This window comes from Balaenoptera physalus, assembly GCF_965194825.1.
Source record: "Balaenoptera physalus genome assembly, chromosome: 2".
Taxonomy (NCBI): Eukaryota; Metazoa; Chordata; class Mammalia; order Artiodactyla; family Balaenopteridae; genus Balaenoptera; species Balaenoptera physalus.
Genome location: NC_138883.1, coordinates 110,134,961 through 110,155,904, shown reverse-complemented (window position 1 = coordinate 110,155,904; position 20,944 = coordinate 110,134,961). Strand labels below are relative to the sequence as shown.

General features: G+C 47.7%; 1 protein-coding gene across 17 annotated transcripts in view; it reads left to right on the top strand.

Annotated features, from left to right (window-relative positions):
• The window catches only part of PARP16 (poly(ADP-ribose) polymerase family member 16), a 37,197-nt gene that overhangs the window by 8,659 nt on the left and 7,594 nt on the right, over positions 1-20,944 (top strand). For 5 of the 17 annotated variants that reach the window (XR_014259163.1, XM_082448162.1, XM_082448170.1 and 2 more), the window contains exons 2-5: positions 2,918-3,055; positions 5,355-5,561; positions 8,328-8,499; positions 9,885-10,026. Coding sequence is in view for 16 of the 17 variants with exons in the window: in XM_082448162.1 (XP_082304288.1) it covers positions 2,918-3,055; positions 5,355-5,561; positions 8,328-8,499; positions 9,885-10,026 (659 nt within the window). In the remaining variant the exon portion in view is untranslated. Of the gene's footprint in view, positions 1-2,917; positions 3,056-5,354; positions 5,562-8,327; positions 8,500-9,884; positions 10,027-11,739; positions 13,172-18,019; positions 18,875-18,909; positions 18,945-20,944 lie in introns of those variants that run through there. The other 12 variants (XM_082448159.1, XM_082448169.1, XM_082448161.1 and 9 more) reach the window with 9 other exon arrangements.

Below are 20,944 nucleotides of genomic sequence, written 5' to 3'. Positions count from 1 at the left end.
TGCTCCGCGGCATGTGGGATCTTCCCAGACCAGGGCTTGAACCCGTGTCCCCTGCATTAGCAGGCAGATTCTCAACCACTGCGCCACCAGGGAAGCCCGTGAATAGTTTTAAGTCATAATTATTTACCTTTCTGCCTCCCTGCTGTGTAGCATCAACACTTGTGGAGCATCTACACATCCATGTTTTTATTTATTTATTTATTTATTTATTTATAACATCTTTATTGGAGTATAATTGCTTTACAGTGGTGTGTTAGTTTCTGTTTTATAACAAAGTGAATCAGGTATACATATACATATATCCCCATAGCCCCTCCCTCTGCATCTCCCTCCCACCCTCCTTATCCCACCCCTCTAGGTAGTCACAAAGCACAGAGCTGATCTCCCTGTGACATGCAGCTTCTTCCCACTAGCTAGCTATTTTACATTTGGTAGTGTGTGTATGTCCGTGCCACTCTCTCACTTCGTCCCAGCTTACCCTTCCCCCTTCCCTTGTCCTCAAGTCCATTCTCTACGTCCGCATCTTTATTCGTGTCCTATCCCTAGGTTCTTCACAACCATTTTTTTTTTTTAGATTCCATATATATGTGTTAGCCTACGGTATTTGTTCTTCTCTTTCTGACTTACTTCACTCTGTATGACAGACTCTAGGTCCATCCACCTCACTACAAATAACTCAATTTTGTTTCTTTTTATGGCTGAGTAATATTCCATTGTATATATGTGCCACATCTTCTTTATCCATTCGTCTGTCAATGGACACTTAGGTTGCTTCCATGTCCTGGCTATTGTAAATAGAGCTGCAGTGAACATTGTGGTACATGACTCTTTTTGAATTATGGTTTTCTCAGGGTATCTGCCCAGTAGTGGGATTGCTGGGTCATATGGTAGTTCTATTTTTAGTTTTTTAAGGAACCTCCATACTGTTCTCCATAGTGGCTGTATCAATTTACATTCCCACCAACAGTGCAAGAGGGTTCCCTTTTCTCCACAGCCTCTCCAGCATTTATTGTTTGTAGATTTTTTGATGATGGCCATTCTGACTGGTGTGAAGTGATACCTCATTGTAGTTTTGATTTGCATTTCTCTAATAATTAGTGATGTTGAGCATTCTTTCATGTGTTTGTTGGCAATCTGTATATCTTCTTTGGAGAAAGGTCTATTTCGTTCTTCTGCCCATTTTTCACATCCATGTTTTTAAATTGTATCCTCACGGATGGCCTGCAAGGCGTGTAGAGATAGTTTTTTCAGAAGCCTGAGGCTATTGGTTGAATCTTTAGAAATAGAGACAGGAATAAAGCAGCCCTGAAAGGTTTCTGATTTTCAACTACAGGGTTAAGAAATAAACCCCCCAAGGTTGGGAACAGTGAACTATCTAGAAAGAGGGGAAAAAGCTACTGGTATTCATGAAGTACCAACTACATCCCTAGGAAAGGTATGTGTTGTCCAGCGAGAAATACAAAGAAGAACAGAAATGGACATACACTGTATAGACCAGACCCTGAGATTCTGTTACCTTCTTTAATCTTCCTGACAATCCACATGGAGATAGTGGGGTTTCTGTGTTGGAGAGGAGATCGAGGCTCAGCCAGGTCTAGTGCTTTGCCTAAGGAGCAGGGATTCAATCTGAGATCTGTCTGCTCTTTCCTCTACATCCAGGAAACAGGAGAACTAGAAAAACACAAGACAGTCCTTGGTCTCCGCGAGTCCTGGCCATTCTGGGGAGAGAGTATTGGGGCTGAGTGCTTTAGGGTTTTGGAGGAGAGGGGGTGCCTGGGTTGGTAGAGGCGGGGAAGGGGCGCTCCAGGGGACTGAGTGAGCAAAGCTTGGAGGAGGTATGTTCACAGATGGCACCAGTCTGCAGTGGTGTTTTAAATGCCATGCTGGAGAGATCTGGCTTCTAGTCAGTTTTAATTTCTGAGCAAAAGCTACAGATACCTTGTAGCTCTCTGCTAGTCCAGGTCCATGGTCCCTTATCAGAAATCCTGGCACCAAATCTGTTTCGGAGTTGATCCTGCCTGATTTTACAAAGGCAGTATTGTCCACCTCAAGACACCTGTCACAGGCCACACCGGGTACCAGCCTAAATCAGAAGGCTCTGGGATGGATCACAGCTCACAGGAGGGCATTCCATTTCTGCAGAAGTCCTTGCTATAGTCCACATAGAGGTCCAGGAGCTCGTCTTGCCCCCGAGAGTGACAGCTCAGGTATAAGGAGATGAGATTCACGTTGGGTGGCTGCAGGAACTGCACTGGTCTAATGAAGCCCCATGTTCCATAGAGGCTGGTCCCTCTAGTAAGAACACCATAGACATAGCTGCCAGTGTCCTCACAAAAAGTCACCACACTCAGGGAAACCCAAAACCATGGATTCCCCACTCACTTTCCTCCAGTCCAGATGCAGTTACCGTTCTGGGTCATCTTTACCAAAAGCAGCGTTGCCTGGTTCTGTATGTAGTTGCTATATTACCTTTGTCTGGTCTACAGGGGAACAGGTTAACAGAAAATTAACTCATGCTGAAGGGAAAAGGCTTTGTAACCCTTTATCCACATGTGTATATACCATGTATTTGGTAACACCTCCAGCGGGGTGCATCTCATAATCAGGTATTAATAGTCCTGCAGCAAAATGCATCTCATCAGTAGTAACACAAAGTGGGATAATTAAGATTAAACGAAACTCACATCAGCTCAGGTTAGGTTTTGTACCAGTTGAGTTACAGATAACCTTCCAGTGTTCAGAACATTTGGAGTTGGGCAGTATTTGGAAAGGGATCGTAAACCTGTTGCATTTCCCTCTGAAGAAATTCCTCGGAACATGAAAGAAGTGCAGGTCGCCTGCCTTACCACTAGAGGGCACCTGGGGTTACTATCATTTTGTCCAGGATCCTTGCTAACGGAGGTTTTCCTCACTTCAGCTTGCAGATGCCAGTAAGCTACCCAACCTGAAAGAACTTCTCCAGTCCTCAGGAGACAAAGACACATGGGCCTGGGACCTGGTGAGCTGGATTTTATCCTCAAAAGTCCTGACAATCCACAGTGCAGGAAAGTCAGAGGTGAGACTTTGGTCTATAGGATCACAGATTCCTGGGCCTGGAGGGCTCTGGGACCTCTTTGTGCACCAGCATGACCTGGGAAGCTTACTGAAAATGCAGATTCCTGGACCTTGTGTCCCCAGAAATTCTGATTCTGTGTCTAGAGTGGGGCCCAGGAACTTGTACACTGGCAGTACGAAGCTGTGTTCTCCCTCTTACTAGTGGGACCTTGAGCAGGTTACTGGGTGCATTTCAGTACCTCAGTTTCCTCATCTGTAAAATGGGGATAATAATAGTATACTTCCATCAGGGAACTGGTGAGAATTAAATGAATTTTCTCACTTAGAACAATGCCTAAGGGCACATGCTAGGGGCTCAGTAAAAGTTGGGTATCACAAGCACCCCAGGTACTTCTGACAAGGGTGGACCAAACATTCCAGCTGTCAGGAAGCAAAGAGGCAGAACCCGAAGTGGTGGAAATCCTCAGGCTCTGGGTTCAAATCCCACTCCCATCTGTTATTGAGTCTTCTTTTCCCCATTTGTAAATTGAGAATATTAATAGTTACCTCAGAAGGGAGCTATAATAGAATGTGTCTCACCCGCAGTATAGTCTCTGGCACAGGCCAGATATTCCATAATTTGGCTTCCCTTGCTTGGCTGCGATCTCTCAGGGACGGGCTGGGATGACAGGGATCAGAGTGTAGGACAGGCACATCCCTGATCAGGTGTTCTTTCCTGTAAGCGGCAGCAGGAGTTTGTACTGTTCCTCAATCAGTTTTAATTTAAGAGCATTCAATTTTATAAGTTCCTGCTAAAGACAGAAATCCTCCTTAAGTGGCATAGAATTTGGCATCTCGGTTTCTGGTGTCTAGGGACATCCTCCATCCATGTTCGATGGTAAGATAACATAAACAGCCCTGGAGTGGGAGTCAGGAGACCTGTATTCAGGTTGGGCTGGGCTGCTAAATCCTAGATGATCTTTGGGTTTCATTTTTGTCATCTGTTAAATTTAGATTTATTCATTCATTTACTCATTCCTCATAAGGACATCAAGCGCCTACTGGAGTTGGGTGCTATTGGTAAAGTAGATAAGGCAGTTGCTCCTTGATTTTTGATTATAGTAGTGGAAATCCTCAGGCTCTGGGTTCAAATCCCGCTCCCATCTGTTAAGTTCCATTAAAATATGGAGTGTTGGGACCCAGGATTATCAACTTTTTATTGTGCCCAAGTAAGGATATTGTCTACCATGTATCATTTTATAAAATGATATTTTAATGCAAAAAAAAGGATGGTCCTGACCTCAGAATAAAGGACAGTTCTTCCAAAGAAGGAATCATGGCAACCTTACATCAATGTAAATATATCTGTTAAATTGCCCTTATTTTTGTCATTTAATCACAACCCAGAGAAAACTTTAACACAGACTGGCTTTGGTCTGTGACATACTGTTTGGAAATCTTGGAAATGGTGTGGTCTCTGCCCTGAAGAGGATTATTACCCTTTAGGAAGGAGCTTACCCTTCTGTATCAGTTAACTTTCGTTGCATAACAAACCATCCCTCAAATCTACTGGCTTAAAACAACACTGATTGCTTCTCATGATTCTGTGGGTTGGCTGGGTGGTTCTTATTAGTGGGGCCGGCTCACCTGGGGCTGATCTAGGGTAGCCTCACTTATGTGTGTGGGGCTTCAGCTGGGATGGCTGCTGTGGTTGGGGCCTTCCTCTACGAGGCTGTCATCCTGTAGAAGGTTAGCAGGGCTTGTGAAGGGTTCCCAGCAGCAGACAAGGAAGGGCAAGCTCTTTTCAAGTCTCTGTTTGCCATATGTTTACCAAGGGAAGTCACAATGGCCAAGCCCAGATTTAAGGGGTGGAGAAATAGATTCCATCTCCTGATGAAATCTTGGTGGAATTCCACCTGCAAAGTCGCATTGCAGAGGGGTGAATGGACAGGGATGGGAGGAAAAATTTTTGTGGCCATTTTTGTAATTTATCACACTTTTCTACCTCCTAAGATTATTGTAAAGATGAAATGCAGGAAATAGATGTGAAAGTGTAATGAAAATTAGAAGTGATCTTTAGTTAGAAGGAGCAATTCGTGCTTCTCAGTTAGCCTACTGTAGGGAAAAATATTGTTAGAGGAAAGCAGCCTTGAGCTATAAGCTCTGAGCTTGTTTATAAACTGATGTTTTTATTCCTGTGAAGCCAGTTCTTCTCATGAGCAGAGCCCATAGGCGTTAAACCCAAGGCGTTGGGAGGCCATTTTGGCAGCACATTTAACCAACTTCCCAAATAAAACTTCAACTTCTTGCGTGTTTTCAAGTTTGAAAAGATCCAAAAGCTGACTGGTGCCCCTCACACGCCTGTCCCCGTGCCGGACTTCCTGTTTGAAATTGAGTACTCCGACCCAGCCAACGCCAAATTTTATGAGACCAAAGGAGAACGAGACCTAATCTACGCCTTCCACGGGAGCCGCCTAGAAAACTTCCATTCCATCATCCACAATGGCCTGCACTGCCACCTGAACAAGGTGGGGCCCAAGGCTGCTGACATGGGGGAGTGTGTGTCAGGGCTGGTAGGGGTGAGGGTGGGTGGGTTCACTAAGGCCTTGCCACTCAAAGTGTGGTCTGCAGACCAGCAGCAGCAGCTTTGCTCGGGAGCCTGCGAAAAGGCAGAATCCTGGGCCCACCTGACCTTCTGAGTCAGAACCTGCCTTTTAACAAGATCTCCAGGTGATTCCTATACTGATGAATGTTTGAGAAGCATCGGTTTAAAGATGGTTCCCAGCCTTGGCTGCACATTTAGAATCACTTGGGGAGCTATTAAAAACCCCAATGCCTGGCCGCATCCCCAACCAATGTGGGTCCCGGGCACCAGTATGCTTTCAGAGCTCACCAGGTGATCCCAGTGGGTGGCCAGCCCCTCGCTCCTCAGCATGATCCCTGGACCAGTGGCGTCCACATCACCTGGGAGCTTGTTGAACATGTGGAATCTCAGGCCCACCCCAGACGACCTGATCAGAAATCACAATTTAACAAACTCCCAGGTGATTCATATGCATGTTGAAGTTTGAGAAGCACTTGCCTAGGGGACCTGCCAACAGAGTCAGCCCTTGGGGAAACTGAGGAGAGGAGCTCCCTCCTTGAGCACCTTTCCTTCCTTTTTTAGGAGTCAACCACCCCTTCTTTGCCAGCACTTATTTTGTCCCTCAGTGAGGTGAAGGAGGAAGAATACAGACAGGAGCCAAAAAGACCACCTTTGCAGCTCTGCCATCCTGGGAAGTTTACTTAACCTCTCGGAGCCTCGGTGTCCTCATCTGTAAAATAGGATTCCATTACCCACGTGCTGGTGCCCTGATAGGATTGAAACAGTTCATGTATGCAAAGGGCTCTTCCTGTACTTAAGTACCAAGGAAGCAGTGGCTGCTTTTAGAGGCTGATGGAGAGCGACTCTGGGGCGGCTGGAGGGCTGCAGCCTTTCCCCCAGTCGTCCCAGAATCTGCCTTGTCTGGGGGGCTGGCTCCACGAGCTGTGGGCTCAGTCGTGGCTGATGCAGTCCCGAGGCTGGAGAGACTTTTCCAGCACTGCTGCAGCTGATTAGCACAGTTGGGTTTTGCGAGGATGATGGGCTTGTTTACGCTGGCTCTCAGCTTATTATTATGGCCAGGCTACTGGAATCCAGGGGGCCTCTGCTTCACACCAGAGCCCACCTGGAGAAGTTGCCTGCAGATTCCAGTCTTGTAACCAAACCTTCACTTCAGTGCCTGAGGGAGTTTGCTGCTTAGAAGCATCTCATCATAGTCCTTTGGTGAAGCGGATGCTCTTCTGGCCTCCTCTGCCTGGGTTTTCAGTGAGGGGCTTGCTTGAGGGAGCCTACCTGCCAGTTGAAGCTCTGAGATTGTTTTTCTCGTAGGGATACCCCAAGTTTCCTGCTGTTGTGCTCTCCTGCTCATGGTTCTTGAGTCTAGGGATGGTGTATACATGGCAGGCATAAGCAGAAATAGATGTGGGGTCAGATCAGAGGACATCCATGTCCTTGGAGAAGGTCTGTGTTAACTTTTGAGACATGGGGACACTGTAACAAGGCCAAGGAAAGGCTTGTTTCATTTCCCCTAAGCTTCACTTAATTGGCTTAGCGTTGTGGAAGCCTGGTGCCACTGACTAGGATGTTTCTCAGTTAGCAAGTAGAGGACTTTCACTGAGCTGTTTGAGGCCATTCATCATCTTAAGATACGGACACTGTGGCCCAAGGATAGCATCTGAATTACAGCTCATGTCAAATTCCATCCACTGGTAGAAGTTACCTAGAATGTTGTGCTGAGAAGGATTCTGAGTCAGTATGAATGAGTGCCATGACTGATATTTTTATGTCAGCATCATGGTTGATTATTGATGTCTACCATGGGCAAAGGATGTGTTTGCTATGCCTGCTGTAGCCTCAGCTTGTAGGTATTTCACCTGAGATCCTTGTCTTTCACCTGGCATGCTTCCTCGTGGAGGACACCAAATTAGCACCACCACCAGGGACCTGCCTCCTAGAGTTTTGGACATTTTCTTGGTCAACATCAACACAAAGAGCAAAACTTACCCTGCCCCTCATATAGGCCTGCCTTATTTGGTTACAATTTCTGGTCTGAGATTTGTTTCTTTTCCAAGTAATGACTCGGATTACTTCCCTTAGTCACTCAGGTGTTACCCCCTCCCTGTACATAAGGACATGACTTTGCTTCTGCAAGCCTGTCAGTGTAACCATGCTTAACACATTCATGTGGCAGGAATTAACTGATATACTACGACATAAGAGCCTGTGACGGCATACCCACCCCTGTCTTGTGCCAGGTGTTCTGTGCGGTGCTTTATGTGCATCATCTCATTGAATCCTTGCCCATGACCTTATGAAGGAGACACGGTTATCACCACTTTGTAGATGTAGAAACTGAGACCCAGAGAGTTTATATAACTTGCTAGCTTGTTAGAGGGATAGGCAGGATTCAAACTTGGGTCTGACTCTTATACCTGTGGTTTTCTTACTCAGCCTTAAGCACTGGAACTACTAGTTTGCCAGCTTAGTTAGCCACATCCACAATCAGTTAAACTGTTGTCAGATAGGAATGTGTTTTGTAATAACCCTATGACGATGTCATAGGATTATTTGATCTTATGCCTTTTGTTGGGAAAAAAAAGAGGCTTGAAGATTGTGTTAACAACTCTGTTGAAGAAAGACCTGTGTCATCTTGCTGTGCCAACTCTGCATTCACCCAGCCCTGTTTCTTTTCTGTTGATCTCTGCCATTTCAGACATCCTTGTTCGGGGAAGGGACCTACCTCACCAGTGACTTGAGCCTGGCTCTCATTTATAGCCCCCACGGCCATGGGTGGCAGCGCAGCCTCCTGGGCCCCATCCTTAGCTGTGTGGCCGTGTGCGAGGTCATTGACCATCCAGACGTCAAGTGCCAAACGAAGAAGAAGGGTGAGTGAGCACTTGGCCCAGACCTGGGCTGCAGGCCTCTGGGTGTCAGGCTTTTGCCTTTGGCCCAGCTGTTGGGTGGAGCACCCACTGCATGCCAAGGGATGGGCTGGGTTGACAGTGTAGGACAGGGCCTGCCTTCAGGGAGTGAGCGGTCGCCTTATGGACTGAACACACAGTGGAAAAGATGTCACTGACTACAGGGCAGTGGGTAGGGAGTGCCAGCTGAGAGGAAGGGGCAATCACGGTGGGTCCAAGTGCTCAAGGAAAGCTTTGGGGTGGAGAAGATGAAAATGAGTGTGTGAGGCCAGAGCACAGTCTCACTGAAGGTAGAAACTGGATCTGATTCACTCTTGGGCACCTGGTGTTGGCAGGGAGTCTGGTACATACTTGACATTCAGTAAACATTTGCTAAACTGAAGCTAAAGACTTGCGTCCACACCCTGTTCCTCCAGGCTGCTCTGGTGTGTGCTGGAGTCCCGAGAGGATGTGAGGGGCACCTGAGGCCATGGGGGTGAATCCTGGGCTCTCTAGGGAGCAGATGAATGGTGGGCCACCTCAGTCCACTCTCCTGATATGTGCCTTAGATCTTTGCCCCGTGCCTCCTGCTGTTTTGCCCTCAAAGGCAGAAGTCATAGAACTGTCATTCTAGTCTCCAGAGCTGGCCTGTTGGTTCCACTGAGAAAAGGAGAATTGAGAAAACTGTTCCTGGCCTTTAATGTAAAGCAATTGGAATCCTGACGAATGGGCCCAGGTCTGATGCCACTCTCCCAAACCAGACAGCATGAATATTCACTTCTATAATTCTTAGGAAGTCTGCAAACCATGACATTAAACATTAGGACAAAACCTTGCAACGTCTGCTGTGACGAAGCTTTGGCCTTTTGTGGGTTTTTTTGTTGTGTTTTGGTTCTTTTTGCTAAAGCTTTTTCATGTTACTAAAAGGAAAGGTTTTGTTTTGTTTTTTTAAAAAAGTCTTGGTACAAAAGGTGGAAGATAAGTGTTCTAAGACGCTCGAATCCAGAACGGTTAATTTAAAATGCTGTTAAAAAGCTTGTTTCAGATCAAGTCCTATTTCTAGTCCCAGATTATTTTTTTGTTATGGCCATCAATCTGCTTCTTCCCTTCGCTTTCCCCACTCAGTTTTTTTTTTTTTTTCTCTCTTGTATCCCTTTTAGTTTCGTATTCCTTTTCCTCTTCCTGGCCGTCTGCTTGTCGGACTCTCCTGTTTTTAAGTCCTGCTTCACGTACACACACAGCCCATTCCTCTGCCTGCCGGGGCTTCTCCACCCTCAGGACCAGGGTGCTTGACCCGTTTCTATTCATAGTTTGCTTCTGTTATTATTGTATCTTCCCCTTGTAAAGTTGTGCTTTATCTCCTTATTTAGATTCCAAGGAGATAGATCGCAGGAGAGCGAGGATCAAGCACAGTGAAGGGGGAGACATCCCTCCAAAGTACTTTGTGGTCACCAATAACCAGCTCCTGCGAGTGAAGTACCTGCTGGTGTACTCACAGAAGCAGCCCAAGAGGTGAGAAGGATGGTCCCTGCATGAGGTCCAGGAGAACAACTAAAGGCTGCATTCATAGTATTGGGTTCTTAGTTATCAGCAGCTCCTCTCCCCCAGCCTTAGACCTCAGCTATGTATAAAATATATTAAGCACTCCGCTTTATGTAAGGGGTAAGAAGTGAGGAATACAGGTCGAATAAAATCTGGTCCTGGCCCTAAGGGACTGTATATTCTAGTGAAGAAGAGCTTCGTTAACATAAATAACTTGAGGGACTGAATGAAGCCAAACTGTGAAGCCCCTTCGCCACTTGGGCTCCTGATCACAGTCTGAAACCCACTCATTGGCTTGCGCTGAGAGGCGGGGTGGTGCCAGGATCTGGCTGGGATTATGTGCCGTCCAGCTTGGTCACTTCCCAAGGTGGCTGTCGAACCACCACCTGCTCCTCTCTGGACCTGAGATGCTTCATCTTTATCTCTAAAATGAGAGTGTTGAATCCAACAGCAGATGAGGCCTTCCAGCTCCTAAGAACCTGAGAGTGGTGGATTCCTCATGCCATCTCAGCATTGTGTTTTCGGGGGTATGGCAGGGCTCTCCAGGGTTGCGGGTCACTTTGACATTTTGTCACATTGTTGGGGGTCCATGGTAGAGTCTCTCATGGGAATGAGCAGCAGGTGAGCAGGTAAGACAGGAAAAGACTTATTGTTAATACTCTTGACTCCTACTTGTACACACCAGTGGATTCAGAATTCAGTATCTAGTAAAAATCCTCCCTCCTTAAATCTGGTAAATGTGTACAGGGTTCCTAAGTTTGGGGGACATTATCCTTTGGTTTAAAATCATCTGGCTTTTTCAAGTTGAAAATTCCATTCCTTTCCCACTTCTTCCTGGAGTGTCTCTCTAGTGCACACTTGGATGGTTTAGATCATCTCCCACCAGGCAAAAGAGGATTTCCCCTGCCCAGAATGATACCTGTGCATGTCTGAAAGTGAAAAGACTTTTGCTGAATACCCTGCCACTGTCATCAGATGCCCTGTCATCTGGTCAGACACCCTTAGTGAGGTCATCCTTCTAGATACCAAAATCTTGCTTAAGAAAAGACAGGTTATGAAAGGTACAGGAGGAGCTATAAAAGGAAAGATCAGGATGAGCTCATTGCATAGCTGTCTTTGTACATTTAGAAAATGTTCTGGTGAAAGGCGTGTCAGCGCCAGGGCAAATAGCCCCAGATTTTTTTCTTTTAATTAATTAATTAATTTATTTATTTATTTTGGCTGCATTGGGTCTTTGTTGCTGTGCGCGGCTTTCTCTAGTTGCGGTGAGCAGGGGCTACTCTTCGTTGTGGTGCACGGGCTTCTCATTGCGGTGGCTTCTCTTGTTGCAGAGCTCGGGCTCTAGGTACACGGGCTTCAGTAGTTGTGGCTCACGGGTTCTAGGGTGCAGGCTCAGTAGTTGTGGCCCACGGGCTTAGTTCCTCCGCGGCATGTGGGATCTTCCCGGACCAGGGCTCAAACCCGTGTCCCCTGCGTTGGCAGGCGGATTCTTAACCAGTGCGCCACCAGGGAAGCCCAGCCCCAGATTTTTTGAGCAAAGGAGCACGCACAAAGCTTCTTTTCATGGCTCACTCAGAGGACGAAATTGATCATTTCATCTTCTTTGAGCCAGAAGTTGTTGCATACACTTTAAAAATATGTTTTTCTCTTTGTTCCAACATCAACTCTTTTTTCCCCCTGAAGCAGGGCTTCAAGCCAGCTCTCCTGGGTTTCCAGCCATTGGTTTACGGTCATGATAACCCTGTATCTGCTGCTGCTGCTCATAGTGAGTGTCATCAACTCCTCAGCTTTCCAACACTTTTGGAATCGCGTGAAGAGATGATCTTTCTGGGCCTGGTGTGGAGACCACCGCAACCATGTGCCTTATGATAACTTGTTCTGTCCCTCCCGGGCCTCACATCCAGCCAGGTCAAGCCTGGGGGCCAGTTGGGGACCACAGGACGATTTTTATGTGCCATAAATGTATCAATTGCCTTTGATGATGCTCTCAGCCACACTAGTCAACGGAGGCTACTGGCCCCTCACTCTTAGGTTTTGGGGGAGATTTCCTGTCTGCGCCTTCCTAAATAGTCTTAGGGAGTTGGCTTTTTTGCCAGGGCCAAAGGAGAAAGTCCTGCTGCATTTAAAAACAAAGTGTCCAAGCTGTCAGTGGGGTGTTTACAATTGCTTCTGGCGGACTTTGGCCCTTCTCTAACGCCTTCTGGAAGGCGGAAATGTGTAGTAGGGACTATAAATCACTAGGCGTTTGCCTTGTTTTGACTTGAGATACCCTAGAGGAACAGTCATGTTTCCCATAAAAATCGGTGGGATTGTTTTGAATTCCATCAGCCTTTGTATGTGAGTGCAAAACACTTCCACAGTTTTCTCACATCAACAGATAGCCTTCTGCTACAGCTGTAACCCCTCCGCCCCAACCATGGATGAGAAAGGAAGGAGTCAGAGAACTGATAGAAAACAAAGATCAACTCAAGTCATCTTTTTCTAAAAATTACCAACTGCTGATTACAGCTGAAATGGAACCAAGTGTTTGTTTTCTGATTTTTTTTTTTTTTAAAGTAGCTATTTGACAAATTCGTCTTTGTGAGCTGAGTAAAAGGGGAAATTTCTAAACCTAGAGCACCATTTGGCCAGTGTCCCCAGCCTCCTTCCTGGCCGTGTTTTAGAGAGAAGGATTTGAGCTGCAGGCCTGCCTCCTGCTCTCCTTCTCACGAACCTGCCTTGATTGTGGCCTGTTAGCCACAAGTGCCACACTGCAGGCCTTCTGTGGGCGGCTGGCCTTTGAGATAGAGGCCTGCCTGGGTGTGCCACAGATGTGTGTGGGCTGAGCCTCCCTCACAGGGCCCGCAAGTCTCTGGGACTCAGCCTGGGCTTTAAATGTTCAGGAAAAGCCTCAGGCTGCTCAGAGAGCCCTGGTTCTACCTGCTGTATTCTCTGCCCCTCCTTCCTGCCCCGTGTCAGCTGTCATGGAGCCCTATCTGATTTAGGGGGGAGATTTCTGTAAAGAATGTGGAAATTCACTTTTCTATAATTTGTGAGGTTGTGAAAAAGCCACTATCATGGTTTTTACATTGAATATTGGAGCACTTCAGAAATAATAAAGGTATTTTCCTAATTTCCAAGTTGCCTTTGTGACTGCTTTCAGCCTCAGCACGAGGCTGCTGTGTATTCATTGTTGGGAAAAATTTTATCCTTCCTTGTTCGAGGTGGCCGTTTGCTGGAGAGTATATATCTCCAGGATATCTGTAGGCATTGAATTTATAGTTACTGATTTAGCAAATACGAGCCCCTACTGTGTGCCAGGCACTAGAAATAGGAGCAGAATCAGGTCAAACTGCCCCTGCCCTCACAGAGCTGACAGTCTAGCAAGGTAGGCAGACGGACAGACATTCTCAGGAGTGAAGTTGGCATTATATGGTATCATAAAGGAGTTTTGGAAGCTACTTGGCAAGGAATCTTAACACGGTCTGGGGTCAGGAAATATGGAGGTGACACCCTGGAGCCTACAAGGCACCTTACACGTACTGATTTCTTTAATCCTCACAACAGATAAGAAAGTGAAGGCCCAGAGAGCTGAATAGGTGGCCCAAGGTTACATGGCTAGGAAGTGGCAGAGCTGGGGGTTGAACGTGGCTTCAGTGTCAGTCTCGTAAGCATCAAGCTCTTCAGCCCCACTGGGCTCCCAGGAAAGGTGACGTTCAACTGAAACCTGAAAGAGACATTGGTGTCAGGCTAAGAGGTGGAGAAAAAGCGTTTCAGGCAGTGCAAACAGCGCAAAGACCCAGAGTTCTTGCTGGAGAAGCTGAAAGCAGGAGGGTCCTACAGGAAGAGACTGTGGTGGGAAATGAGGCTGGAAAGGTGGGCAGGGAACAGATCATGAAAGACCTTAAAAGTGGTGGGCTGGGGAGAGCCATTAGATTTTAAGCAAGGAAGTGATATGATCAGATTTGGTTTGTAGAAAAATCACTCTGGCTGGTGGTTGGAGAATGGATTTAGGATTATTTTGAGGATTAAAAGAACCGATGGTTACAGTAGCTTAGCACAGAGCAAGTAGCTGATTTGTTTCAGCTGCTATTATTATTATCGTTATTATTTGTTTTTAATGGCCCAGCAGAGGAGATGAGCATGCAAAGGAGACAGAGCAGTAATGCCCAGGGACCCTGGAACAGTGAAGTGTCACAGAAGTGAAAAACGAAGCCTTGGTGAGCACTGTCAAATGCTGCCAAGCAATCGAGATTATACCTGAGAAGTTCTATTGGATTTACTGAGTTGGAGATCATTGGTGAACTTGGCCGGAGCAGTTTCCATGGAGTTCAGCATAGGGGATGTGAACAAAGTCCCACTGCACAGATGTGAAATGTGCACAGTTTCCAGGTGTTCTCAGGCAATATTTATTTAAAACCTAATCCCCTTTTTCTGAGGCTTCTGTCCCCTCCCACTCCCGCCCCCCAAAAAAAGAGGTTGTATAATACCTGATGTGACTGTGGGGCAGGCACTGGGCTTATGATGGGGACATGAGGATGGATGAAGAACGGTCCTGTCCTCCAGGAGCTTCCAAGCCAGTGGGCTCCATGGGACAGGTACATTTTGATATGAGGGAAGGAAATTCCTGGAGCCTAGAGGGTTAGAATGGACAGGAGGGAAGACTAGGACAGGGCCACATTATGACTTTCATGAGCCCTGGGCACTTTTGCCTTCATGGGCCCCTTCCTCTAAAAAAAAAAAATCTAAAATTATACTGTAGGGGGCTTCCCTGGTGGCGCAGTGGTTAAGAATCCGCCAGCCAATGCAGGGGACACGGGTTCGAGCCCTGGTCCGGGAAGATCCCACATGCCGCAGAGCAACTAAGCCCGTGTGCCACAACCACTGAAGCTCGTGTGCCTAGAGCCCGTGCTCTGCAACAAGAGAAGCCACCGCGATGAGAATCCCGTGTACCGCAACGAAGAGTAGCCCCCACTTGCCGCAACTAGAGAAAGCCTGTGCGCAGCAACGAAGACCCAAAAATAAATAAATAAAATACATAAATTTAAATAAATAAATAAATAAAATTATACTGTAGGACTGTGTTGGTATAAAGATGAATGTATTACTCTTATGTACTAAAATGTTTTCTACCACTTAAAAGCTCATTTTCCCCCTTCTAATTTTATTTTATTTTATTTTTAAAAATTTTATTTATTTTTGGCTGCGTTGGGTCTTTGTTGTGTGTGTGGGCTTTCTCTAGTTGCGGCAAGGGGGGGCTACTCTTCGTTGCCGTGCGTGGGCTTCTCATTGCAGTGGCTTCTCTAGGCACGGGCTCTAGGCACGCAGGCTTCAGTAGTTGTGGCTCGCGGGCTCTAGAGCGCAGGCTCAGTAGTTGTGGTGCGTTGGGCTTAGTTGTTCCGCAGCATGTGGGATCTTCCCCGACCAGGGATTGAACCCGTGTCCCCTGCATTGGCGGGCAGATTCTTAACCACTGCGCCACCAGGACGGTCCCCCACTTCTAATTTTAAAGGGAATTAAATCCTTTTCGTAACGGGGACTCTAGGCCCTGTGCCTACTATGAGTAGTGGACTAGGGTCATGGGGGATAGTGTGAGATCCTTGGGTACCTGGGAATGGAGAGGCAGGAAAGAGACAAACTCTGAAGGCTCAGTTCTTTATAGCACCGACCCCACATCTAAGGCAGACCCCCTAGGCCAACCAGCTCAGGAAAGGGCAAAATTGGGTTCTGGGGGTTGAGAGCTCAGGGGGCTCATGCTGCAAACACTTTCATGGGGGAAGAAGCACCAGTCTCCTTGCTGACAAACCCGCTATGGGCCAAGAGCTTCCCCAGGCGGCTGATGGCAGACGAGACCAGATGGTGGTTCAGTTGGAGCCACCTCGCATCAGAGCCCCAGCTGCCTTGGTCTTGTCAAAGCAACCTTATCAGCCTTCTGTCACCGATGCCACTGTCAGGGGGAACAGTTTTGGGAAGTGGCAAGTGGACCTCTCACAGGCTAGGTCCCTGCTTTTGAGAAGGGCTAAGAATCCAATGAGCTGTCAGTTTCCACCACAAAAGGAAGGATTTTACTCTGCAGGCTTTGGATTAGTGTATATGTGTATGTGAGAGAGATGTGGAGTAGGGATGTGGTTCACTATTGTTTCTTTTCATTTTGTTAAACACTGATTGTCTGCAGAACCAGTAGTGGGTGGGGAGGTTGTGATTTTAAAAGCCCAATTCAGATATTTTTCTTTAGAACATGACCGCATGCATCTGAGCCCATTCCTGCTGCTAAGCCCAGGAGGTTTGTACTGGCTTGGAATCAGCCATACTCACCCTCCCCGTTGCCATGGTGATTCTTGGCAGGGAGTCGGGCAGGAGCTGGATTCGGCTCCCCAGAAAAAGACCAGGACCACACCCCTCCCTAAGCCCCTTCCACAGCCCTCCACTCTCCTCCTCTCCACCCTGCCCCACCTCGTGAGTTTTCCATCTCTTGGCCTTTGTTTGTTTTTGCTTTTGTCAGTCTCTCTCCTCTGGATGGGTTACTGTTTGTTTCCAAACTGTCTGGGGCAGTGCACCCTGCAGACAGTGTCCTGGGCTGCCTCTAGCCCTGATCTGGTTAGAATAAGACCCTCTCCTTTGTGTGAATCTCCAACCTGACATTTGGGACATCCAAAATAAATTGTGACATTCTGAAGCGAGATGGAAACCACCATTTCCACCCACTCCTGCTGGCACTCTTATCCACTTGGATAGAGTTTTTAGAAAATTTCCAGTATTCACTGCAGTGCCCACATAGTGCAGCCCTGAGAAGGAGAAGCAGCATTTACCGAATACCTACTCTATACCAGCCACTGGGCTAGGCTTTGCTTGTGTTAAAAATCTGGTGGTGAAGGTGATGTTTCCTGCACTAAAATTTAACTGCAAGCTGCTTGAGGGCAGGGCCTAGGTCATCTTTGTAAACCCAAGTATCTAAGACATGGTGGAAGTTCAAGTAAAGTTTGTTGACTGAATAAATGGAGGAAAGGATACAAGAAACTTCTTTGCCATGGTAGAGGGTAATGTCAGCAAAGGTGACTGAAGACAGACGAGAAAAAATTCACTGGCAAGCCAATGCGGATGGGTGAGGATTTCAGAGAATTTTGTGGACATTTATTGCTTGATTTCAGGGAGTCCCATTTGCTCTCTGTCACCAAAAGTACCTTTTGGCAGTAGAGTGGGGTGGGCAGAACAGAGTCTTTTAAAAGGTTCATTTGAAAGGCTCAGACTTAAAATGCAAATGGTCCTGAGAGATTAAACTATTGATTTGATGCTTATTCATACACACATGTGAAGGACTGATGAGGAAGCCTTTCTTAAGAACAGGTTTTAGTAAGACTTGTGGAGCTGGGGGTGGTGGAGGGGGCGGGGGAGAGGTGAGAGAGGAAGAAATCACTGGAGATTCAAGGGTGAGAGGAGCTTTGACCATGTGAGGAGGTAGGGGGAGAGGGCTGGGGCCACTGGAGTCAGAGTTTGCTTGATCCCCGATACCCCTTTGGCTCAGTGAAATAAGCTTGTGGTGCTGACAGACCCTTCCAGCCCTGGCAACACTGGTCACTTCAGTCAAACTGCCTGCTAGTGGGACAAGAAGGAGGCAAGGCCAGTCTGAATTCCTGGGAAGTATGGATTGCAGACTAGCTGAAAGGTGTAGTTTTTTTTTTTTTACTGTTCTTAAGCAAGTCCAGGCTATCCCAAATGGGTCCATAACACGTTGTCTATCAGAGGTGTCTAGGGATTTAAAACTAGCACATCAATAATATTTTTAGAGGGCTTGAAGGTGCTTGAAAAGCATTTGTCATAGTTTTTGACCCACTGATTTCCTTTGTTTGACATCTGTTGTTCTTGGCCCCTGTGGTCCGTATCACTCTCCTGGTACCTACCGCAGCTTCTCTGTGGGGAACCACCCTCTTTTCACTCTCACTGGATCTTGGTAAAGCTGACTGCCCCTCTCACCCACACACTCTAGGGGTGGACCAGTGGCTGAGGCCCGAGCCAGTCAGCAAGTTGCACCCCCCTACTTCCGCCTCAGTGATTGGTTCAGACATGGGCATGTGACCCAGTCAGAATCCACAGGAGATTTGTTTTCGGAGGCTGCTGGGAAAGAGACTTTCCTTCCTCCTGATGCCGTCGTGCTGCCTCGTGAAGCTTCAGACTGACGCCAACACCGTGGAAAGTAGAGCCAAGAGAGGAAGAGGAAAAGAGTCATGATGATGATGTTTGAGTACTGAATGCAGTCATGCCTAAAGCTAGGCCTTTCACTTAAGTGACCAATGAATTCCGCTTTTTAACAGAATTTAAATTGGGTCTTGGGAATAAAAGGAGGGGGGAGTCCATAACTTATACCCATTGTCATCCCCGGTGCTCCATTATTTTTGGTGTAAACCTTTTATTGAATATAGAAAGATGTGGTTTTCAGATGTGTGAGTCAGGATTGATGAATTTTGACTGTCCTTACCCCTGGACTATACCCACAAGGCATTCAAACCTGTGCAAAATGAGAATTGGGCAAATCACCCGAAAAGCACCATGCTCTGGGTTATTCTGCAGCCTGAGCATCAAGGTGCTTCCTTGGGTCACTTGGACTCCTCCAGAAAGTCTTCTGGCCTAGGGAACCCCAGAGCACTCTGAGGTCTGCGAGCAGCAGTAGGTAGATGTGACCAGCGTCCGGGGTTATAAACTATACTGGAGGGTCCTGGCCCTCAGCAAAACCAGAGCTTGGGTCTGTAGCAATAGAAGGAATGAGGGAGAAAGGCACTACCATTTATTAAGTGCCTCCTGCATGATGGGCATATTGAAAGAATTATTTAATCCTCACAATAGCCTTTCAAGGCAGATAGTATTACCTTTATTTTACAGGAGAAGAAGGAGGCTTGGAGAGGTGACTACCCAAGGTGAGAAAGCCCGAAAGAGGCAGAGCCAAAGCTGACTAGCTGCAAGGCCGCAGCTAGAGGGGCTTCCTGAGCAAAAGGGATCTGGGCTGGTGGTGTAGGGAGGCTGGAGTGGGCAGCGCCAGCTCAAGGCATGCCAAATGAGCTCCCTCCCCAGGAGAAGACTGTTAGCTGTGCCGTGTCTCATAAGCAGGGGGCATCTGGATGCTGGAGGTGGGACCTTGGGAAGTCTCCATCCCCGCCCCCCGCAATGGCCACACTATTAATGAGAGCTTCAGGCTCAGCTCCACTCACCCTTCCAGCTCTGTTACTGCAGACCCAGGAGGTGAGCTCTGAGGTGCACATGGCACTGAATGTGGGGCAGGGAGGGGCGGCCTCTTCCTTCCACCCCCACTGCCTGCTCAGAGCTTGGGCCATCAGCCTTCTCTGATTAAGTTGACTTCTTCTAAACCTTGCATCCAGGGGCTGCCAGCAGCCAAATCCCCCTGATTGAGATGTTCCCGACATCAGAGAATAAACAGCCTCCCCTGTCCAAACAGCTGTGCTGAGCAGCATTCCTGTCTCTCAGCCTGCTCGGCTGGGTGGGGCTGCAGCCCTGTGTGTACCTCCAGCGGAGGCCTGGGGGACCTGGTGAGTGGCTGGAAGGGAGAGGGGAGGTGGCCATCTGTCTTCAGACTACACAGGACATTCCTGTGCCTGAGTCCCCATTTCGCCCCCCTGCCAAGCATCTCAGCCTCAGCCACTCCTGGCACAAGCTCTGTGTTTGTAACAATGACTCTGTGACTTCAGAAGAGGTCAACACCAGGCCACTGTCCCTGGGTTTGGAGCGCCTTCACCCTTGCGCAGAGGCTGCCTGGCGAATTTGAAACTCATACAACATTCTAGCTAGATCTGAAGTCATCACACCCACATGGCTTGTTTTACAGACATAGTGAGTCAGTGCAGAAGCAGGATGAGACCCCGGGCCTTTCTTGCTATCCACTACCTTGGGATGTTGTGGCTAGAAGGATGTGAGGGGCTCTGAGTGAGAGGCACTGCCCATGTTTTTGGAGAGGAGCAGAGGTGTTTTCACCCTATGCCTGTTTTGGAGATCAGGCTTGCGGCCGAGCCATTTCCTGAGGAAGCAAGGCCTCTGGAAAAGCACTGTTCACCAGCCCCTCCTAAATCTGACTGACCTAAGCCCCTCCTGTTGGGAGTGGAGCTGGGACAGCAGGACCTGAGTGGGGCTCTGCCACTGTCCACAGTCCAGCGTCCAGTGGAGGCTTGGCCAGGGCCAGAGGGCAGATTACTTGGGAAGGGGGAGCCCCCCCCCCCAGCACACAGCATCTGCTTCTGTGCCCTAGGGCTCTGGCCTAGACTGTTGGGGAGGAGAGAGAACAGCCTACCTCAGCCTGTCTGCAGAAGGAATTCCTCTAGGAGCCCCCTCTGGCCGCAGACAGGAGCAGGAGGGAGGCAGACAGGAGGAGGAGGGAGGCAGACAGCGTGGGAGCCCAGGGCAGCCTGAGGGTCTCTGTGGACAGGTGTCTTACTCAGTCTGTCTTGGGCCTATGGCTTTGTCTTCGTCTAGCTGCGTGTATCAGTGTGGATTCATGTGACTGTTCCATGTTTGTATGTGTAGGTGGTTACATTTCTGGTTGGAGTTGGATTCCTCCGTGGGAAAGTGTATACTTATGTGTTTGTCTGCATGTGTATATGTCCACCTCTCTGTGTAAGCTCGTGTGTGTGGGTATCATCAAGGGAAAGTGTGGGCCTCTGTGTCTTTGCATAGATGAGTAGGTTTACACCTGCCTACAGGTGGAAGTGCACATGTGAGCATTTAGGTTATTTTGGTACAAACATGGACTTGTCTTTGTAGATGTAAGTTTAGGCATATGTGTCTTTGAGAGCGTGGACATGTATTTGTCACTAATATGTTGATGAGTCTCTGAAAGCATGTATGCCTGTCTATTTATATTTGTGCAGAAGCATTCATTCACTCAATCTTCGATTCATTCATAAAGTGA